This window comes from Neovison vison, chromosome 6 (assembly GCF_020171115.1).
Source record: "Neovison vison isolate M4711 chromosome 6, ASM_NN_V1, whole genome shotgun sequence".
NCBI lineage: Eukaryota > Metazoa > Chordata > Mammalia > Carnivora > Mustelidae > Neogale > Neogale vison.
Window position 1 is genome coordinate 208,860,753 of NC_058096.1, and position 21,781 is coordinate 208,882,533.

A 21,781-nucleotide genomic window follows, 5' to 3' on the forward strand; every position below is an offset into this window, starting at 1 on the left:
ATGCAGCAAAGAACACAGCTCTGCCGACACTGTGATGCTGGCCTCATAAGACCCAGAACAGAGGACACTGTGAAGCCCACAAAATTTCTGCCTTCCTAAAACTGTGAGATAATAAGTCTGGGTTGTTTAAAGATGCTAAGTTTGTGGTAATTTTTATGGTAGCAATGGAAAACTAATTCGGGGGACGTGTCTAGGATAAAAATAGCTATGAAAGACATTCTTGCAACAACCAGAAAACTCGCATATGGATTGCACATAAGATAATATATGGAATTACTGTTAATTTGTTTTAGTTGTCAAATGGTATTGTGGTCATGTAGGAGCACGTCTCAAGTCTTCAGACAGGAATAACTGAAGTACTTAGGTGCAAAGTGTCACCGTTTCTGCAAGTCATGAAGCAAATATGGCAAAATGCAGTGATTGTTGAATCCAAGTGAAGGCAAATGAATGTTCAAAAACATTTTATAAATCGTTGGAGAAAAACAAATGTGGAGTTAAAGAAGCTGGACACAAAAGAACAGATACTAGGGTATGGCTCAGTGAGAAAAGTACGGACTCTTGATCTTGGGGGTCATGAGTTCAAGCCCCATGCTGGGCACAAAGATTATTACTTAAACACACACACACACACACACACACACACTACGCGAGTCCAATTATGTAACTGTTTAAAAACCACATATAGGTGGTGAAAGTATATTGCCAACAAGGCAGTGATGATCACTGATGTCAGAACACTGGTTACTTGTCATGGGGAGAAACAAGGTTGTAAACAGAAAAGGCCACACAGACAGCCCTTCTGGGTATTGGTGAAGTTGTATTTTGCAACCTAGGCGGTGGCTGTATAAACTAGAGTGTTTTATGCTCTGGTCTACATGGGTGTAATAGCTCACAACTTAAGTTACAAAAATAACTTGTGTATCTGCAAAAACACTGGAAGCTTTTTCAAAATTTGTTTTTATTATTCAGTTAGGCTCTACCTTACTCCAGAAATAACTGAGGGTAGGCCTGTACCTTGATTCCTACCTAATACGGTTTGGGAGCACAATCATTCCTAAGATCCTTTTTTTTTTTTTCTGAAGAGAAAAACAAAATCACAGATCGACTGCATAAGAAGGCTCCAAGAGTGGGGTCCAGAAACCTGTGCTTTAACAAGCTCTCTTGGTGATTCTGAGGCTCACAAAGTTTAAGAACCGCCAGTATAAATACACATATAAATAATCCTTGTTATTTTCATGGAGTAACGACTTCATCTTCAAGATCTAGATATTGCCTCCCAGGACGCTTCAAGTCCATTGTCCCCATACAACTACAAGCACCCAAGCTACTATACCCAACTTGAGGCCCCAGTAATATATAAGATGAACCTGGAGACCTGACCAAACTGTGCAGAGAAGGGTTTTGTACTCTTATTTTCTAAGACATTTAAAGAGTGAACTAAGAGTTTTCTCTTCAATAACCATATGGAACATTCCCTCATGGAGAAGCTGAGGTTCAGAGGGGCAACAGATGATGCCCACCCCGTGTGAATGGCAAGACCCGTCACCAAAATCCAGGCCTCAGGGAGGAGTGGGTAATTCCACTGCCATTGGCCAGAATGCGCATCCTTGACAGGACTAGTTGGACTGGGCTCATGACCACCAGTGGAGGAGGACTTTGGATAAAACTGACTACTTCCTGGGGCGCCTGTGTGGCTCAGTGGGATAAGCCGCTGCCTTCGGCTCAGGTCATGATCTCAGGGTCCTGGGATCAAGTCCCGCATCGGGCTCTCTGCTGAGCAGGGAGCCTGCTTCCCTCTCTCTCTCTCTCTCTCTGCCTGCCTCTCTGTCTACTTGTAATCTCTCTCTGTCAAATAAATAAATAAAATCTTTAAAAAAAAAAAACAAAAAACTGACTACTTCCTTGAATAGCCAAATCCAGAGGGGCCCAGGAGACCTCCTTCTTCAGTTAGGGATGAAGAATCCAAGAATGCTATCCTGGTTGAAGCCATGAACTTGGACATGTAACTCTTGGACCAGCACAGCTCTGCACGAGGTCAGAGGAACGTGTGCTCTGCCTTCATGACAACACGTGGTTCCTAACCTCCAGATGACTATAGTCCTGACCGCAGTGCACTGCCTCCAACTCCCCGTGAGCAGGAAAGCACTGAAGGATGGGCTGCTGATTCACTTCAGCTACGACAAAAATATCCCCCCTCCCTCCCGCCCAGAGGGAAACCTCTGGAAAAAGGTTAATTTTCTACTTCTGTCAGACAAACTGCTTCACCTCTGTAAGGACTTGACAGAAGATTCGGAGAGTCACTTTGAGTGCCTGTTACATGTTGTCAAGGCAACCACGGCTCCCAGCTCTCACCACGGGGAATCTTCCCAACCATGTGTTCAGGCCCTTATTTGCCCCCAAGTTCCTTTTCTTTTAAAATCTTCTTTGAGGGACGCCTGGGTGGCGCAGTTGGCTGGACGACTGCCTTCGGCTCAGGGCGTGATCCTGGAGTCCCGGGATCGAGTCCCACATCAGGCTCCCAGCTCCATGGGGAGTCTGCTTCGCTCTCTGACCTTCTCCTCGCTCATGCTCTCTCTCTCAAATAAATAAATAAAATCTTTAAAAAAAAAAAAAAAAAATCTTCTTTGAGGGGCACCTGAGTGGCTCAGTGGGTTAAAGCCTCTACCTTCAGCTCAGGTCATGATCCTAGGGTCCTGGGATCGAGCCCCACGTCAGGCTCTCTGCTCAGCGCGGAGCCTGCTTCCCTTCCTCTCTCTCTGCCTACCTCTCTGCCTACTTGTGATCTCTGTCTGTCAAATAAATAAATAAAATCTTTAAAAAAAAAAATCTTCCTTGAATTCTTCTAAAATAAAAAAACACTTAAAAATATATCTTTCTATGCTCTCTGCGCCCTCATTATTTCCTGGAGTTTAATCGTTCCTATCAGAAGTCTAGTCCTCTATGTAAACAAAATGCCAAGTTTAAGGGCCTTTGAAGCAAACGTAATTTTCACTTAGTAAGCATAAAGATCATGCTGCAGGTACTTCCAAAGAACTTGTGTGTTTTGCACGAAAAGAGGGTGATAACAACACAAGGTTGGGGGGGGGGCAAGAAAGGGCCAAACGAAGGCCAGCAGGGATGCAGGTGGATGAGTGCTGGTGTCTGGGGAGAAAGAGATATTGACGAGACCATCAGCGCAATCTACAAGAAGACTGGTACTCTGTCATGTTAGGGGACTGCCCTTCCCTGCTTCAGCTGCGACAATGGGAATGGGAAGGGGAAAAGGAGGGAAGGAAGAAGGAACGAGTGAGCCTCTGTCTCCCGGCCATCCATACTGAATTCTTCACAGTTATCTGACCTTTAGCTCACCGCAAAGCGATTCAGAATGGAAGGTGTGGATCAAGTCAGGCAACTGTGGAAGACGGGCAACAAGTGCTTGGAGGTCCTCTATACCAGGCTCATTTTTTTTTTTTGAGTGTAAACTGGAATTTTTCCATCATAAAAACAACCAAAAACAGAAAGAAAGAGAGGGGAGAGAAAGAAAAGAGGGGGTTGCGCTGGAAAGGAAAGCGAGTCAAGGGAAGGGGTGAGAGCGAACAAGGGAACAGAAAGAGGATGCTGAAAGGGAAGAGAGAGGGAGAGATCTGGACACCTGGAGATGCCACGGACACCCCAGCGGCCCTCCGACTTCACGCAGGCTGTGCAGCACTGCCGGATAAAACCTGGGAAAGCTCAAAGGCACCGCAAGGCTATCCTGGTAAAAATTCTGGTAGAGCACAATTCGGATGTGCCTCCCATCCTGGCTCCCTGATAGCCTTTCTCAGCCCGCGCAGGCCGCCTTGGGGAAGCTGGGGAAGCATGCTGGCGTTTGCTTCAGCGGGTGACTGTCCTGGGGGCAGTAATTCCGGAGTTTGACTGGCCCCGCCGCGGCTGACGGGCAAAGCTGTCAGTCCGTATCACTGGCCACCAACATGTACAGAAGCCAAGGAGAGGGGCTAAACATCAAATAAAAAGGAGGGTAAATAAAAACTCCTAAGATCACCACGATCGAGAAACTGCCAGACTCGTGATTGCTCCAGTATGCGAGAGTGAGAAAAATTAATCCAGACACCATTTATGCCAAGTCCTGGAATCTGTTTCCATTTTGTCTTGTGTTGCTTTGATGGCACGTTGGAGTATGAATGTCTTTGTGAATCGCTCAGCAAGAGCCTAAACAAGTAACAAAGCCCTCCTTTAGTGATTCTGCCACACTCCTTTGAATCCCCTCAGGTTTGAACTTTTTTTTTCCTCCTTCTTATACTTGTCTGAGTTTGAAGGCAACTCCGAGGGATTGCTCCCACAACAATTACCCAGATGATGCCTGATAAAAATCAGGCCCCAGAGCTGACTTCAACCAAGATGCACGGCCAAGACCTGCTCTAGAACCAGCGCAGAGCACTAGTGAGAAGGCAGAGTGTGAAGTCGGAGACACGCCCGCCTCGATGGGCCACATGGGACAAGTGAAGAGCTAACTCTGTCATTTGTTTTTTGGTCTTGTTTTTATTTTATTTATTGGTCAGAGAGAAAGAGAGAGCACAAGCAGGGGGAGCGGCAGGTGGAGGGAGAAGCAGGGAGCCCGATGCGGGGCTCGATCCCAGGACCCTGGGATCATGACCTGAGCTGAAGGCAGATGCTTCACCGACTGAGCCACGCAGGCATCCCAAAAGCTAACTCTGTCATCTGTCACAAGGAACTCACGGGTGACCTCTGAGGCCATCACCTGAGCCCACGAGAGAAGAACACAGCCCACACTGTCTCTGTAGGGAGGCTGCCAACTCTTCTAGGGAGTAAGTGCTCTACAAAGAAGCACGTCCCTGTCTCTCACTGCAAAGTCTGGAATCTATTTCCTCTTTATTCTTCCCTTAGTAGATGTTCAGCCATTCAAATTCAGCTTTCGGCTTCTTTGCTTTCCTTCTTCTTGAGATGACACCAGCTGTTTCAGAAATAACATCTGAAAAAGTGAAAGCCGGTGCAATGCTAACGGCTACGTTTGACTCTCGTTCTGGCTCACCAGACACGCCTGAACTCCAGAAATGTATACATTTCTTCTTCTTTTTTTTTTTAATCCTGAGAATTAAGCCTCTTATGTAAGAATGATGAGAATGTAGCTGGAGAGCTGGACCGTTCTACCGGGAGTCCCACCTGGGAAGAGGCGGGAGAATGAGACCCGATCCGTGTTTTAAAGTGGGCTTTCTCCATCTGGGGAAGGAAGATAGCATTTCTGAGCTATCTTAACTTTAAAATATTCTGTTAATTATCAGTTCTTATGAGACTTTGGGAAGGTCACTTGCAAAGGGCACAGATTTGCCTCATCAATTAAATAAACTATTTTTTAAAAAGATTTTATTTATTTATTTGACAGAGAGGGATCACAAGTAGGCAGAGAGGCACACAGAAAAAGTGGGGGTGGGGAGCAGGCCCCCCGCTGAGCAGAGAGCCTGATGCGGGGCTCGATCCCAGGATCCTGAGATCATGACCTGAGCCAAAGACAGAAGCTTTAACCCACTGAGCCACCCAGGCACCCCCTACTGTTTTATTTGCTGACTTCGCTGGTCCATATGACCAACAGAGTGTAACATTTAATCAAAAAGCGCTGGCATGTAGGGCGCTTGGGTGGCTCAGGCAGTTAAGTGTCTTGCCTTCCTCTGGCTCTGGTCGTGATCTCAGGGTCCTGGGATTGAGTCCTGCGTCAGGCACCCTCCTCAGCAGGGAGCTTGCTTCTCCCCCTGCTCCTTCTCTCACTTACTCTCTTTCAAATGAATAAATAAAATCTTAAAAAAAAAAAAAAAAAGACGAACAGAATATAAAGATGGGGGACATAGGGACTCCACCAGTACTAAAAACAATACATGGTGCCCCCAACGTGTCAGCAATGCTGAAGAATTTTGGCAGATGGAACCAAATTGAAGAAAAATATCGTAAGTCCAACTGCACCCCCTACCCTTAAGAACAGACTGAGTCCTTGAGAAGCGGGCTCCGCTACTTCTTACTTGAAAAGGTAAAGTCCTGAGGGGACAGGGGGCCATGGGGCAAATAGAAAGCCCACAAAGACCCCTCTGGGTCAGTCAGGGTCAGGGGTATCTGTGATGTCACACCTCATCCCTGGATAAAGACCTCAGGGAAAGATGCACGAGGAGCAGTGGATTCCCCAAACCCAGAAAGGAATCAGTGATACAGAGACTACCAAGGAGCTTCCCTTCTCCTCCCCTCCCCTCAGGCGGCTGGATCTTGACATATTAGTCCACGTCACTGAGCAAACATGGGAGAAAATCCACATGGTGTCTATGAAGAGATTCTGAAACAAACAAGGACAACATGGCATTCTTACTTGTAGAAAAGACTCAGTACGGGAAGCAAACATAACTTTTCAAGAGCATCTCCTTACAGCCTCAAAGTTTCTGAACATACACGGTCTGTGAAGATGTGAGATAAGATGATGAAAGAAGAAAATAAAGAAGAGGACTGACAAAGAAGCTGGGAACTGAATGAGATAAGGAAAAAATATGACTAAATCTAAAAATACAATAGCAAAATGAGTATCTGCATTTGAAGCCATACAAAGCAGCACCGATTCAATAGAAACCGGACCAGTGATGTGGAAAGCAAACAGAAGAAGTTCTCCCAAAAGGCAGAGAAGAACAAAGGGACCAAGGTCATGAGGAAGACAGGCAAACAAAGGAGGACGGTGAGCGGAGCGCGCGTTCTGACAGTCGGGGTTCTTGGGAACCAGAGCCCATAAAACTGCCAAGGGGAAGAACCCACAACTGCAGATCAAAAGCGGTCACTCAGCACCCAAAACTCGGGTGGAAGGACTAAACTGGGATACACTCTGATGAAAACCTGAAACGGCAGGGGTAGAGATGGGAAGAAATCAACAAGCATTAAATAGGGGTAGAAAGATTACTGCATGTACGAATAGACCAAATGGACCGTCTGAGCTGGTCCCAGGTTCCCCACCAAACACTGGTGGGTCAGAGGCTGTTACATAAATTCCACGTGGGATAAAGCCGCACAGAACGAAGACTACTGCACATACCCCAGTGACTGTGTGTAAAACTGGTGAAATCTGAATGAGGTTCCTACTTTGCTAATAGTTTCATGCCAGTGTCTATTTCCTGGTTTTGTTATTATGTTATATTGTAATTTTATCCAATGCTCTCATTGGGGGAAGCTGGATGAAGGGTACCTAGGATCTCTCTGTACTACTTGGCAATTTCCAGTTAAGTCTATAATTATTAAAAAAAAAAAAAAAGACAGTAGGTTGAGCATCAAGGTCCACTACAGAAATCTGAAAGAAAAAAAGAATTCCATTCCCTAGTAAACTCCTGTTCACAGATGAAAGCAAAGGAGGATAGTCATTCTCTGTTATGAAGACAATGTATGATGCCAGAAAAACAAGAGTTGAAAAAAATTTTCACAAATCCAGATTTTTTAAACGGGTCGACATGCTCTAAAAAGGTCTACTGATGAACACTAAAACCAGCAAAGGAACCTTTGATTTGAATAATTGTTATGGACGTGATTTTAAAACTAGCAGCAGATACCAAACATAATGTTTAGGAAATAACATACAATCAGAAAATGTATAATATAAAGAATAAATTGGGCCTAAAAACTCCTATCCGGGGCACCTGGGTGGCTCAGTTGGTTAAGCATCTGACTCTTGGTTTTGGCTTAGGTCATGATCTCAGGGTGATGAGATCAAGTCCCAAGTCGGGCTCTGGGCTCAACACAGTTCGCTTGAGATTCTCTTGCCCTCTCCCTCTGCCTCTCCCTTCCTCTCTGGCCTCATGCTTGCTGGCTCTATCACTCAAATAAATAAAATCCTAAAAAAAAAAAAAAAAGAAAGAAAGAAAGAAAGAAAAGGAAAAAGAAAAGAACAAACACCCCTTATCTGTGTGGGCAAAAGACATGATTAGATCATCCATACACACACACACACCCCAAATTCAAATATCCACGAACCATGTGGGTGGGGGGAACCTCCCTATCATGGACAGTGATAGAAATACAGACAAAAACATCTAATAACTGAAGAGTATAAATTTGTATGGTCTTCAAACCTTCAAATACCACCAGCCAAATGATACCTTTAAGTTTCCTTTAAGTACTTATATAAGCCTTAAACCTGTCCATGGCTTTTCTGAGAGCTCACATTAAAGAAATAATAAAAAATGGTTGTATCAATATTTCTGCTCCAAGAGTGGGGGATGAACAGAGCAAATTGGTCAGTGAATTAGCCAAGCCCTGCTTGCTTGAGTGACCAGCAATAAAATGATGTCAATAAAAGTATCTTCATTTTAGAACCTACTAGGGACCCAAAGAGATAATTATGGGTGTCTGGCCCACGGTAAGTGCTCAGTAACCATTAGACAGTGGTAGCAGTGAAGACATATTTATCTACAAGACTGCATGACAGGTTCAAAACCCCTTATCTGCGATGCAGTCAATTGTGCCTCAGAATGAAGACCTTTTTCGATATCAAAAAATAATACCCAACAAGTTATATTACTATTCCTACAGGAAAATATACAGATATTCATTCTAAGCAAGATAAATACCAGTTCAGGTAAGATTTTGCAGTCGAATGAGTTAAAATAAATTTTTCAGTTTTTAGAGCTTTCTGGACTTCAGATTTGCACAAAAGGAACTGAGAATCCATATTTATAATAGAGAAACATTAAAATCTATCTAAACGTACGATAATAAGGGGTAAACTTACAAGTTATAATACAGTCATAAGACAGAAATTTACCACTCTGAAAAGTCATTTTTTCAAAGAATATTTAATAAAATGGGAAGATGTTCATGAGTAGTGGGTAAAAACAAAGGCAAAATAAAAACACACATTATGAATTCAACTTCGCAAAAGTAAATTACATAGATGTTTATAATTCCAGAATAAAAGACCCAAGGAACCATACCAGGATGTTAAACTAGCCTCACTGACCCATGTTTTTCTTTAGACATTTCTGTATTTTCTGATCATCTATGATAATAAGGAAAAGAATCCACTAATATTGGGAATCACTTAATGGCTGATGTTCTTGTGCCGGACTAAAGGGTTAACGAGCCCATCTCTGCTCTCAAAGAATCTACACTCTCCTCTCTGGAGAGCTCTGGGCAGCACTCAGCTGTCTCTGCATCAGACTGCACTTCATTAGCGATTTCTGGAACCTCAGAACAATGGCACCAGGCCTCCAGGACTTTTTGCCACCTCCACCAAATAAAACACTGATAACCTTGCAAGTCAGGTCAGTGGTAAAAATGCCATCAGTGGTGTAACAAGAACTTGATTCAGCTCATGACCTTACCTAAAGAAGCTACCAGAAAAAAAGAAAAAGGACTGTTCAAATGTGTTTGCTTTCTTTTGCTACACTCATTAAATCTCAATTACTTAAGAAATTGCTGGAGGAGGAGGAAAAGATCATATTTAGGTTTGTTTCAGGTGCTTCTCCTGAGGAAGAGGATGTGAACTTGACCTTGACAGGTTCAACAATGAAATCTTTAATCATTTTGTGGAGCATATGGATGCTAAGAAGGATCCTGATGCTGGAGGGTCCAGTGAATCCCTTCTACCAAACAGGACATCAGTGTCTACGGGGGTGGGACTTTGGCCAGAGCGTTGAAGGGTTTAGTTCCCAGTTTCTTGAATGTTCCTAACACCCAGGTGGTCTTCATGAAGTCCTCCCAAACCTGGAATTCTCCACTCACTTAATACAGAATTCAAAAGCATTTTACACCAAAATGCTATTTGTGACACAAGCATTATGGGCTGTTATGAGACTCAATTTTGAACTTGGAACAAAGGTAAATAAATGGGTCAGTCAACTTAACACCTAGCCACCCAAAAAATCCAGATGGGCTGAGAGTTAATCAAGTTTATAGAGATTCCAATAGTCTTTTTAAAATATTTCAGAGAAGGGGCAGTTGAGTGGCTCACTAGAAGCATCTGCCTTCGGCTCAGGTCATGATCCCAGTGTCCTGGGATCAAGCCCCGCATTGAGCTCCCTGCTCAGCGGGAAGCCTGCTTCTCCCTCTTCTACTGCCCCTGCTCGTGCTCCCTCTCTCGAGGTCTGTCTCACTCTAAGAAATAAATAAAATCTTAAAAGTAAACAAATCAAATAAAATATTGCAGAGGAGAGAGAAATCCATGTGTAAAGATTCTGACACACATAAATTCTAGTCAGCTGTAGAGTTAAATAAGAAGTTAACTCTCTTAGCTTAATCCCACACAAAATTACTTGTCTGAAGGCAGACTGTCCTCTGGGAATACTTTTCCATTTGTGGAGCGCTAATCCCTCCCTCCCTCCCGTCCCTTCTCCCAACCCAAAGAGAAGAAACATGGAAGTGGCACCGTCTTCTGTGCATGTGGGACCTTCATAAAGATGAAACCCTTCCAGGAGAAAGGGCTGACTTACCCTGTCCCAGCTGAAACACAGGCCCAGTCGATCAAGCTGCTTCCTCATGTGTTCAATATTACTGTGAGACAGAGGGAAGACAGTTGAGTTTTCAAGGGGAGAAAGCCACAGACGAACCATACTGGAGAACGTGAAGGGAAACTACAAAAGTCTAGATTATTCAAGAGGGCTGCCCATGGTGCCTTGCCCGGGCCAGAAAGAAAAAAAAAAAAATTAATAAATAAAAATAAATCACTAAGAATCGACGGAAATATCAACATATTAGAATTAGAGGACACCTATTCTTCGGATTCATATAGAATCTACTAGAAACCACAATGGTCTTTGGTCCTGGGGACTGGCCCTTCCTCTGTCCATGATGGGAAACCTCTTTGGTATGGGCACCCCCAGCCCATCCATATGTTTGTATTCCGCACAAATTTAAGCCAAGCATTTTTTTTTTTAAAGATTGATTTATTTATTTTTATTTTTAATTTTAAGATTATTTATTTATTTATTTGTCATAGAGAGAGAAGCGAGAGCAAGCACAGGCAGACAGAGTGGCAGGCAGAGGCAGAGGAAGAAGCAGGCTCCCCGCCAAGCAAGGAGCGCGATGTGGGACTCGATCCCAGGACGCTGGGATCATGACCTGAGCCGAAGGCAGCCGCGTAACCAACTGAGCCACCCAGGCATCCGAAGATTTATTTATTTGACAGAGATCACAAGCAGGCAGAGAGGCAGGCAGGGGGGTGGGGGGGTGAGTAGGCTCCCTGCTGAGCAGAGAACCTGATGCGGGGCTCAATCCCAGGACCCTGGGATCATGACTGGAGCCGAAGGCAGAGGCTTTAACCCACTGAGCCATCCAGGCACCCCCTTAAGCCAAATTTATAAATTTAAAATCGACTGAAGAGAAAAACCCTAATCTGCAAATTGTGGGAATCCAAAAGAAACCTGCTCTCGTGCTTATCAATCAAAACCTAAAATCTAAAACTGCCCAATAATGGGGATAGGGGGAGAAAAGCGAATGAATCAACTTTAACATAATATGAAATAAGGTAATACATCATTTTCTTTTCTTTCCCCTAGATGATCTCCGCTTAGCCAAAACAGCTTATTTTATGCCAGGCTTTGTGCTAGACATTTTGAGGAAGAGTGCTTGCTATGGACAATGTTTGTGTCCCCGCAGAGTCTGTATGTTGAAACTTAACCTCCAAGGTGATGGTATTTAGAGGTGAGGACTTTGGAAGGGGATGAGGTCATGTGGGGGAAACCCTCTTGAATGGGAGCCTTGCCTTTATGAAAGAGACCCCACAGAGTTTCCTTGCCCCCTTGCCATGTTGGGGACACAGAGAGAAGATGGCCATCTGTGAACCAGGAAGCGGGGTGGGGAAGTCCTCTCCAGACATCAGATCTGCAGGTGCCCTGGTCTTGGACTTCCCAGCTTCTAGAACTATGAGAAAGGAGTATCTATGGTTTATAAGCCAACCCAGACTATGGAATTTTTGTTTATAGCAGCCAATGAAGATGGTGCTTAGTCTTTACCCATTCAGATGAGGTAAGAACAAGGACTATCCCTCTTGTAAAAAGAAATAAACTGAGGCACAGAGACATTAATTTTCTCAAGGTGATTAGGAAGCAAGAAGGAAAGGCAGGATTCACACTGAGGTGGCCTGATTCAGGGGCCATCTTCTTAACTGCTCTTTTCTCTGTGGAGGGGCTGGCAAACTTCTTCTGTAAAGGGCCAGATGGTGAATGTTTCCAGCATTGTGGGCCATATGTCCATCACAACAACTTGATTTTGGCCCCTCTATCATGAAAGCAGCCACGGGCACTATGTAAACAAATGGGTATGACTGTGTTCCAATAAAACTTTATTTACAAAATCAGGGAGGTCCAAATCTGGCCCACAGGCCCCAATGTGCCAATCTTCGGTATAGTTTACATCAATTTTGTGCCATATTTGACCCACCTTATTTGATTATCTTTTCTTCCTTTTTTCATTACTTCCATTTAATCCAGAATTAACCATAACTGAAAAAAGTGGGAACTGGGGCTTAGAGGGGAAAAGAGAAGTGGGTGGTATAGTGGATGTTGTTACAAAGTAGTCTCGGGCAAAATAAAGCAAAGGGAGGTCAAAGACAATGGGGACAGGACCTGGAAATGCCCTTCTAGATCTCTTGAAGCATGGAGTGGGGGAAAGACCCCAGATCCTTGTGAAAGAGGCTGATGGAGTGAGCCCAGAACATTCTGCTGGGTTCTGGGATAAGGGATGGGCACCGCTGGCCCACATGTACATGGAACCCTGAGGCACGGGTGGAACTGAGTATGTGTCCCCCTTAGAGAAAGCCAGACCCCAAGTATATTGGCCACATAGTTCTACATGCAATGTTTAAGTTCCCCCCACCCCTCTTGTTCTGGAATGGTGAAGGCAAAAATTAACAGAATTTTCAGAGAAAATGACAATGCAGAATTTGGATGTAGCTCACACTGTGGTCAAGAAGATGAGAAGCATCGCAGAAATTTAACAAATGCAACCCTCTCCTTCTTTTTCCTTCCAAATGCAAAGACTCAAAGGAAGAATAATGTTATAACAACAAAGTATCAAAATGAACAGATGAACAAATACCCAGAACCTTCTTTGGGACATCTCAGGTAAGAATATAGCACACTAGAAAACAAGCGCCAATATATACAATCCTGATCATGGCTTGGCAGACTGCAATGTTTTGTCTGCTTTACTGTTTCTCATGCACAGATTAAAACATTTTTTTAAAGTTTCTATATGGAAGTATTTGAAGACACCTGTGAATACATACCTCTGTGTCCAACTTTCTGGATGTAGATTCCTCTCAATGGCTGCATTTTCGGCAGGCAGGCCAAAGGCATCCCATCCCATGGGGTTGATCACCTAGCACCCAGGAGAGAAACATGAGCCATGGCGGGTTGCTAACAGCTCTGTCCATATTGTCTTCTGGGCCATAAACAGGCATTCTTTCCTACTAACATGTTGTAACCCTTTCTGGATGATTCCAGGCTATGCTTCTGAAAGCCAGCTGCTTACTAGGACATATGCAGAGGACAGCATTTAGAAGCTGAGACACCACGGTGCCCACACCCATTATCTGAGTAAACTCTCCTTTATGACTACTCTTTACTTTCTTCTTCTTGTCTGTATTTTCTACAATAAATTGTTTTTCTAAAATTACAGTGTGTTTTTTTTTATCTTAAAAAGATACACATGTAAAAGTGTAGAGGCATTTAAAATGCTCACCTCCTATTACTATCTTCCAATGGAGGAGCTGTGCCGTCCAATATGGTAGCCACTGGCCCTATGCGCTTATATAAATTTAAACTTAAATTAATTAAAATTAAAAATCCATCAGTCCCTCAGTTGTACTAGCCCCCCTTCTAGAGCGCAACAGTCACTTTGAATCTCTCCCTGTAAGGTATTCCCATTCTCTGAAAGATAAGGAAGCCTACAATCTTAGAGCTCAATAAGGCTTTGGAGGCTGTCCTCCAGCCCTAACCCCCTTCGATTTCACAGTTTAAGCAACGGCAGCCCAGCAAGAGTCTGCAGCCTGGCTGCAGGACACCAGAAGCAATCACCTGCAGCCGGGGAGGGCCAGGAAGGCATTCATTTCTGCAAATGGACAAGTTACAGCTCAGCAGGCAGCTTCTGTCCACCTAACATACATGCTACAAATGGGAACAATGGCTTGAAACGTGCATGGTGGCATCAAGGGACAGCCTTGCTTGTAATCATACAGATGACCTGAGCTTGGGTTCATATACTTTGCCTTGGGACAATGACAAATACTCAAGAGGTATTTACCCGCATCACCTCATCGCCCGTGCGTATCAAAACAGGCCATTTTCTACTAAAGAAAGAGGTCTTATTTTCTTTTATAAAAATACTTTTCCCTCTGGTATGTGAAGGAACACATATTCACTATAAGTAATTGAGGACACAGGGAAAAATATTCAGAAGAAAACAAAACTCGATTGTAATTCTACCAGACATACATAACCAGTTAAATTTGGTAAATTAAATAGGGACTTTCTCTCTCTCTATATATATAAATATAAATATATTTATTTATATTTATATTTATCTCTTATTTCTTTCCCACTGCACACCTGGGTTTTTTTTTCCCACCTTTCTGTCTGGCCCAAGGACCCTCCGAGGTGCACTGAAGCATTGGCCATGGCCATCCCGCCTCAGGTCCAAGGCACCTTATTCGAAGTGTCCCAGACTGGACTTGTCACCCCATCCCAGTCTCCAGATGTGTTCTCCCCCTTGTCCCACTTAATAGGTGGCAAGAAGAGAACAGGCCTGCCTCCCCCAGGGTTTGGAGCCACTTGCCTTAAAGTCGCCCTTCTGTTAGGCACGTATTTTTTCTAACGGGTTTGAGCAGTCTGATGGACTCATTCCATCTAAAGCTGAAGACCAGGCACCCGCAATCAGAGCCACTCAGACCCACTTTGGTGAATGGGAAATGCCCCAAAAGGCTGGCTCTTCGGGAGGCTGTGCAATCTGAGGGGAGCAGTACCAAACCCAAGCCTACCATTTACTGCCAGCGGGACCCGAGGCACTTGGGTTTCAACTCTTGGTTGTGACTGAAAACAGCCACCTTGCCTTGCTGGGGATCATACTGCCATGTCAGCGGTGTGCTCAGCATGGCATCCGGGGCCCCAGTTGGAGAGGCGGCAGGGCGGGGGGGGGGTGCTGGCCACTGTGGCAGCTGCTGTCCTCTGCTACTCCTGGTCCACAGCATCCCCAACATGGAACATCACTGGCTCCTCTGGCAAATTTTAGGCCATGTCACTGGCCAGAGGTATCGCAGTGGCCCTCTGACAGCAGGTAGGGAGAAGCCTTGACCTCAGACACGTCCTGAACGTGGGTTACTCACAACTGTCCGCAGCCCATTGGTGCCAGGCATTGGAAGTTCTTAACCAAACTGGACAGACCATGAGGTTCAAACGACTGGTCATCTACTTGGCCTTCTCTTCCATAAAGGGGGCCCAGCAGGTTTTTTTCCTGTGTAATTAATGACTCACATCAGGCGCTCTGCCTGAAAGTGGCCCAGCTGTTCCTATCTCAGGGGGCTGAAGCAGGGGTGGTCCGTGAGCAGGCAGCCACTGCCCTCTCTCTGACTGCCATGGACGAGGACACACCGCCTAGTAGATTTGGCCACATTTGGGGTGGTGGTGAGTCTGACCCACTCAGCTCTGCTTTCTAAAAGGGATACAGGGCCGGGGAGCAAACAGCACTGTGGGGTGCTCCGGCTTGCTACCGCTCCGGAGGGAGGCAGGTTTGCCGTGTCCTACTGGGAGGCCCTGGGTCTCCAGGCCAAGATGACATGACTCCCAAGCTGTCCCACGTTCTGCCCCACATCCACACCCCTCCTGGGTCCAGACTGAATAGGGTCCCTTTTTTGCCTTTACTGGATGCTTCTCAGAGCAAAAACGTGATACAAGCTTATTTTTAACAAATGAAACAACACAATTTGTGATACATAAAAGCATAAAGCTGACCCTCCCTCCTGCCCCTGCCCGCCCCATTCTCAGCATTTTGACTTAGCTAGTAACCCCGTCCCCTGCAGCCCTCCGTGTCTTGCTTCTTGCAAGCGCACATGTACCAATACACGTACACATACTCCTCCAGCTTGACACAGTCCTGCTGGGGGCCGCCCATCACAAAACCCACCCCTCTGGTTACCTGGGCCTGAACACTGCTCTGGGCTTGTCTGTTGTCTGTAGGGGACGGAGGTGGGATGCAACAAAGATCAGGAAGGCAACAGCACACTTTTTTCACTCCTTTCTCCTTGGTCCGGAGGAACAAGGAGATGAGACACGGGCTCCAGGTGACCCCTCCTTCCACCAGGTGGAGGTGTCTGAGAAAACAGAGCCAACAGGGGGACCGAGCCTGGGGGTACTGGCATGCTTCCGGGACCTGGTCCAGGTGCCTACAGGCTTATTTCTGGCAGCACCACCTTTCATTCTGTGAGCTATGTCAGGGTCTGTAAACACCAACAAACTCCCCCTTTTTGGCATAAGCTGGTCTGGGCTGGCCTGCAGGCCCTGGTCCCCAAGAATCCTGAATAAAACTAACACCTTTTAGGATACAGTTTTCTCTTCAGCATTGCTCAAGTCATAGGGGAAAAACATCCTCTTGTATTAAACTCTTAAGGTTCACAGTTTTTTTTTTTCTTTTCCTTTAATTTTCAAAAGCTAAAAATAGATAGATAGATAGATGATAGATAGATAAAACTGCATGTCGGGGATTTGTGCTGGATTACTAGAAAGTTCTGCAGTACTTCCCTGGACTACACTGGAGTGTAACTTCCAGCTGTGCGTGAATTCTCCTAGGGCTGCTTCACTGGCAGAAAAATGTAACTGTTGTGTAACTGCTCCAGGAGAAGGGGGGAAAAACTTAATTACCACTTGGTTTCTTTGTGGGAGCTGCCAAAATGGCACCAGTTCAATTCTCCTGCCTATTAACATTCTGTTAGATGCTGTCCATATTTTTAAATAAAGTCAATACAGAGATGGTCACAAAAACCAGTCTGGATTTACGTAATATTTTTCTATTTTTGTTTTCAGATGAAATTCACATGGAAAGATATTCTTAGCCCGCATGTTACCCAAGCTGTCTATGAAAAATCAAGTTAGAAAATCTTAAAAGCTTCTTAATATGCCATTCTTACCAAAAACCGACCAAAATGTGAATGCCTGCCCTAGAATACAGACTGCAGGAAGGCCTTTTTGCATCTTGAAGTCAGAACGGTTCCCTCCACCAGGGGCCGGATCACTGGAATGAACCATGACCCAAGTTTCTACAGAGCAAGAAAGGGGTCCTATTACTCCTACACCCTGAGTTTCCAGAGACCCAGAGACCAAGTGCAGGACTCACTCTCAGACTAGCAGAGAATTCACGACTGTCAAGGTGGAACCAAGTGAAGACCTGTAACACGATCATGAGATACCAAAGCCCATCCCTTTCTCTAAGGCAGCAGGTTCTACTGCTGGTCAAACTGTTACAGCCTATTTACATAAAAGATAACATGTCAGGTGCTTCCTTTGCCAGCCTCTTTCGCTTCTTGGTCTCTTACACATCATCAACATTGAATACCTCCAATCTAGGTCCTGGATGCCCGCTTTCTTGCCTGTGATTCCTTGTGGCCAAGACTGTCCAAAACATTCACTGGAAGGAGCTCCTAACTCTCCTTTTTTGGTTCTCAAATTCCTACACCTTTCTTTCTATCACTGTAACTTGGTTTAACCTTTAATGCTAGGGCCACCTGAGCCCTCTCAGTTCCCTAGGAGTTAACTCTCCTTGGACATGAGTGCTTTCTGTAGAAAAGGAACCCAGAAAAAGACCTAATAGCTCTAACTTGGGAATCTATAACATAAACTTCCGCTGTGTGAAAAACCATCATTTCCACCTGTTCTTCTAACAAATACTCAAAGTATTTACAATTGAGTGAGAAGCCAAGATGGACAGCAAAACAACCCCCAAATCCGGAAGAATGGGACAACGCCACCACGCCTGGACTGAAGAAATAAAGTGGGAGACGGAGGTAACAGAGCTCCAAGGCCAAGATCAAGTATAAAAACTGGGGGTGCCTGGGTGGCTCAGTGGGTTAAGTCTCTGCCTTCGGCTCAGATCATGATCTCAGGGTGCTGTGATCGAGCCCCGCATCGGGCTCTCTGCTCAGCGGGGAGCCTGCTTCCTCCTCTCTCTCTGCCTGCCTCTCTGCCTTCTTGTGATCTCTCTGTCCAATAAATAAATAAAATCTTTAAAAAGAAAAAAAGTATAAAAACTGAAACACATGTGGGTCTGCCCAGATGGAACTGGATCCCTGAAGAAGATGCTGACCAGGGCAGAGAGAGAGAAATTCTCTGGCTTCTCCTTTCCTCCTGCACTCAAGTCTTGCCAGAAATTCTTATTGTCCAAAACCAGCTGGAGGCCAGCTGCCACCAGGGCTTGGGAAACGTGGTCTCGGGGGGTCAGTCCTTCTGCTGTACAAGGCGAACCAGTGGGTGGAGCTGACAGCCAACTGGCCATAGGCCAGCCTGGGAACACCAGCAAGACTGCAAACCTACCACAGTCTGAGATATCAAAGGCGGAGTCAGCATCAGATATGGATGAGGAGCAAACACTGGGATCAGAGACCTGGCAAATCAGACCAGAGCCAGGCAGAAGGCAAGGTCTGGGAGCTGGGGCAAAGCCAGCCTCTGGTGTGGGCAGAGTCACGTGCCTGTGGCTCACCCTGACAGGGCCTTCTGCTGCCCCCAGAGCTGAGCCACGGGCGCCCCAGGTTTAGCAGGCAGGATAGATGGCAAGCAGACGAGAAGAAAGGGATACAGCAGAGAGCACAGTTACAAATGACAACACGTAGACGAGGCTCTGAAGGGATACACACCAATACATGCCAGGGATCACTGCCCAGAAGGCCCTGGTTAGAGGGGAGTGCAGCCTTATCTCTGTTGTATTTCTTCTTTTTAAAGGGGAGAATATGAAACGTTACGTACAATTTAAAAATAACATTTTTTAAGAAGGAAAAAAAGAACAGGCAAAGATACAGAACAGTTCTTCCTCCAACACAGGAAATAAGATGAAGTAGAGGTAAGAAAACTTCTCAGGTATAAGGGAAGAAAGTGGGGGCAGCTGGTCGTCTGCCTTCCTGATGACAAGAGAAATAGCACAATTACTGCTACAAAAGGGCCAACCTATTTCCTAGGAATGACCAGCTTTCTCTCCTTTTCATGATGAAACAAAAGTTTAGAGTTGAAACCAATGCAGCTTCTAACCGAGAGCAACCATGGTTACTGCGTCTCAAAAAACTATTTTCAGAGAGCATCATGGTTTCTCTGGAGTAGATTCAACGCTTTATTTCCAAGAAATGAGAACTAAAACATTGAATTTTGTTTAGCAAGTGTAATAACCCGCCATTATTATAGACTGAGGATCCAAATCAAGCAACAATTTCAGACTAGAGAACCCAAATGACAGTATCATGGCCCAAAACAGAAGATCTCCCCTGGGAAGGTGGAGAGACATGATAAGCAGATAAATCAGCCAGTTTCTAATCAAGACACTGGACCAGCAATTCATTCTTCCCTTCAAATGATACAGGAGAGGATAAGCTGTGGAAATCCACTCTCTACTTCCAGAAGCTGCAGAGTGTCAAAAATTTGAAAACGAAATGCCACGCTATGTACCCTCGGGGCACTTCATACACACTTGTTGACTGGCTGGCTGGCTAAAAATTGATGAAACATGTATTCTCATCCACTTGCTAAGAGCTCCCCTCGCTTCCTGATATTTAGGGGTAATCACATTATGATCACGCAGCAGCCACACACAGAGCTTCAATTTACTTCCTCCTCCATAGCAAATAGCAAAAAGGTCGAAGCAGAAAACCCAATGGAGCAGTGCATTTGGCCTGAGACACATGAGTCCAAGCCCAACCCTATGAGGGGGACTGGCCACCCCGATGCTGTCATCATCCTGTTTCTGGCCCAGAGGGTGCCAGGGACACCAACCAGGGTGCAAAGTTGGTTACTGTATTTTTCCAATCCTCGGTGCATATAACATATGAAGACACATCAAAATCACCATCTGTGCCAAGCTTTAAATATGTCATCAGATATTGTATGAGTTTCAGAAGAAGCCAATCGGCAGGGCAGCCTTTTCTGACTCTTCAAAGAGAATAACCGATCTCTGGCTTCAAGAGGCCCCTGCTTCAACATCCAAATATCAGGACTTCTTTATTATTGCTACTATTAATTGGGTTACACTGGGAAACTGTGCTACAGTTTTTCTCACTGATGACCTCACAGGAACCCTGCCACAAATCTGTGAGGTAGGTCAGGCAGGTACCACCACTGCCACTGACTAAAGCCCCTATTTCCTGATCAATTCATCACCCCAAACCACCTGCCTCTCCACTTATAAAGGCCACATCTAAGCTGTGTGTGTGTCCGAGGCTGGTTAGCTCTTCATGACATTAGCTTTCCCCAAGAGAGCTGTGATGATCATGACTTTCAGGACCATCTCCATGACCGACTTCAGGCGTGGAGGGCCACAATGATCCACCTGTCCTCTTGTCTTTTTTCTCTCCTTTGCACAACTTATTTGTCGCTCTAGGAGGAAACCAAAGTAAAAGCAAGCCTGAACTTTCCAATTCATCATGCTCATCCATTCTCAAACCCAAATTACAATCTGTGGTCTGGCTGGGCTCACAGAATTCAAGGACAAACCACAGGCTGGCAGAAGACATTTGCACTGCATTTAACCAACACAGAATCAGTAATCCAGACTGTATAAGGAATTCTATAGAGCAATATGAAAAAGACAAACAACCCAAGAGAAACTTGGCAAATAATGTGAACAAAGCAAACAAAGAAGAAAATTAAATAGGCAATAAACATATGAAAATATCTCAGCTTCACGAGAATATTACTCAGGAAAATGTAAATTAAAAACACAACTGGATGCCATTTCCCATATGACAAATTACCACAGACTAAAAAGACTAACCTTACTAAGTGCTGTCAAGGATGTAGAGCAGTTACAAATGTTATTCATTGCTGGTGGAAGTAATAATTGCCCTTGAAAAGTAATTTAGAAAGATGTAGTAACACTGAGCTATGTATACTCTATGACCCAGCAACGTCACTTCTCCCACAGGCTAACCAATCGAGTACAAGGACATGCATTGGAGCAAAAATCTGAAACAACCTAAAACTATCCAGGCAAAAATGGATAATTAACTATTGGCATAATTATAAAAGTACTTATAATGGATGAAATAACTCTAGAGAGAGACATGGTCAGGATAACCCTTGATGGAAAATATTGAGTGAAAAAATATGTGGAATACCAAAATATGTTTTATATAAAATTTAAAACACAATACTACATATAAGTGTGTATGTATCCCTAAACAATAGAGTAAAAGCATGAAAACATGAAGGCATAGGACATTGAGTAACTCCTAAATAATGGTCGCTTTGACTTCAAGGATTGGAATTGAACTCTTCTCTGCAACATCAAAAAGGGAAAAAAACAAGAGTTGAGACTAATAGGATTACATGGTGGTATCTTTTTTTTTTTTTTAAGATTTTATTTATTCTTTGGAGAGACAGACAGAGACAGAGAGAACAACAGGGTGCAGGGGAGTGGGACAGGGAGAAGCAGGCACCCCATTAAGCAGGGAGCCCAATGCAGGGCTTGATCCCAGGACCTTGGAATCATGACCTGAGTTGAAGGCAGATGCTTAACAATTTGAGCCCCCCAGGAGTCCCCCTGGCATCTTCTAACAGGATACAGATCTGGGTAGTTACAATAATGCTCT

At 44.7% G+C, this 21,781-nt stretch overlaps 1 protein-coding gene across 3 annotated transcripts in view; it reads right to left on the reverse strand.

Annotated features, from left to right (window-relative positions):
• Positions 1-21,781, reverse strand: part of LARS2 (leucyl-tRNA synthetase 2, mitochondrial) — a 155,515-nt gene that overhangs the window by 120,645 nt on the left and 13,089 nt on the right. For 2 of the 3 annotated variants that reach the window (XM_044253742.1, XM_044253743.1), the window contains exons 4-5: positions 13,235-13,326; positions 10,440-10,500 (exon numbers count right to left, since the gene is read on the reverse strand). The exons of the other annotated variant lie outside the window; for it this stretch is intronic. In XM_044253742.1, the coding sequence (XP_044109677.1) occupies positions 10,440-10,500; positions 13,235-13,326 (153 nt within the window). The remainder of the gene's footprint in view (positions 1-10,439; positions 10,501-13,234; positions 13,327-21,781) is intronic. 3 annotated transcript variants of the gene reach the window in all.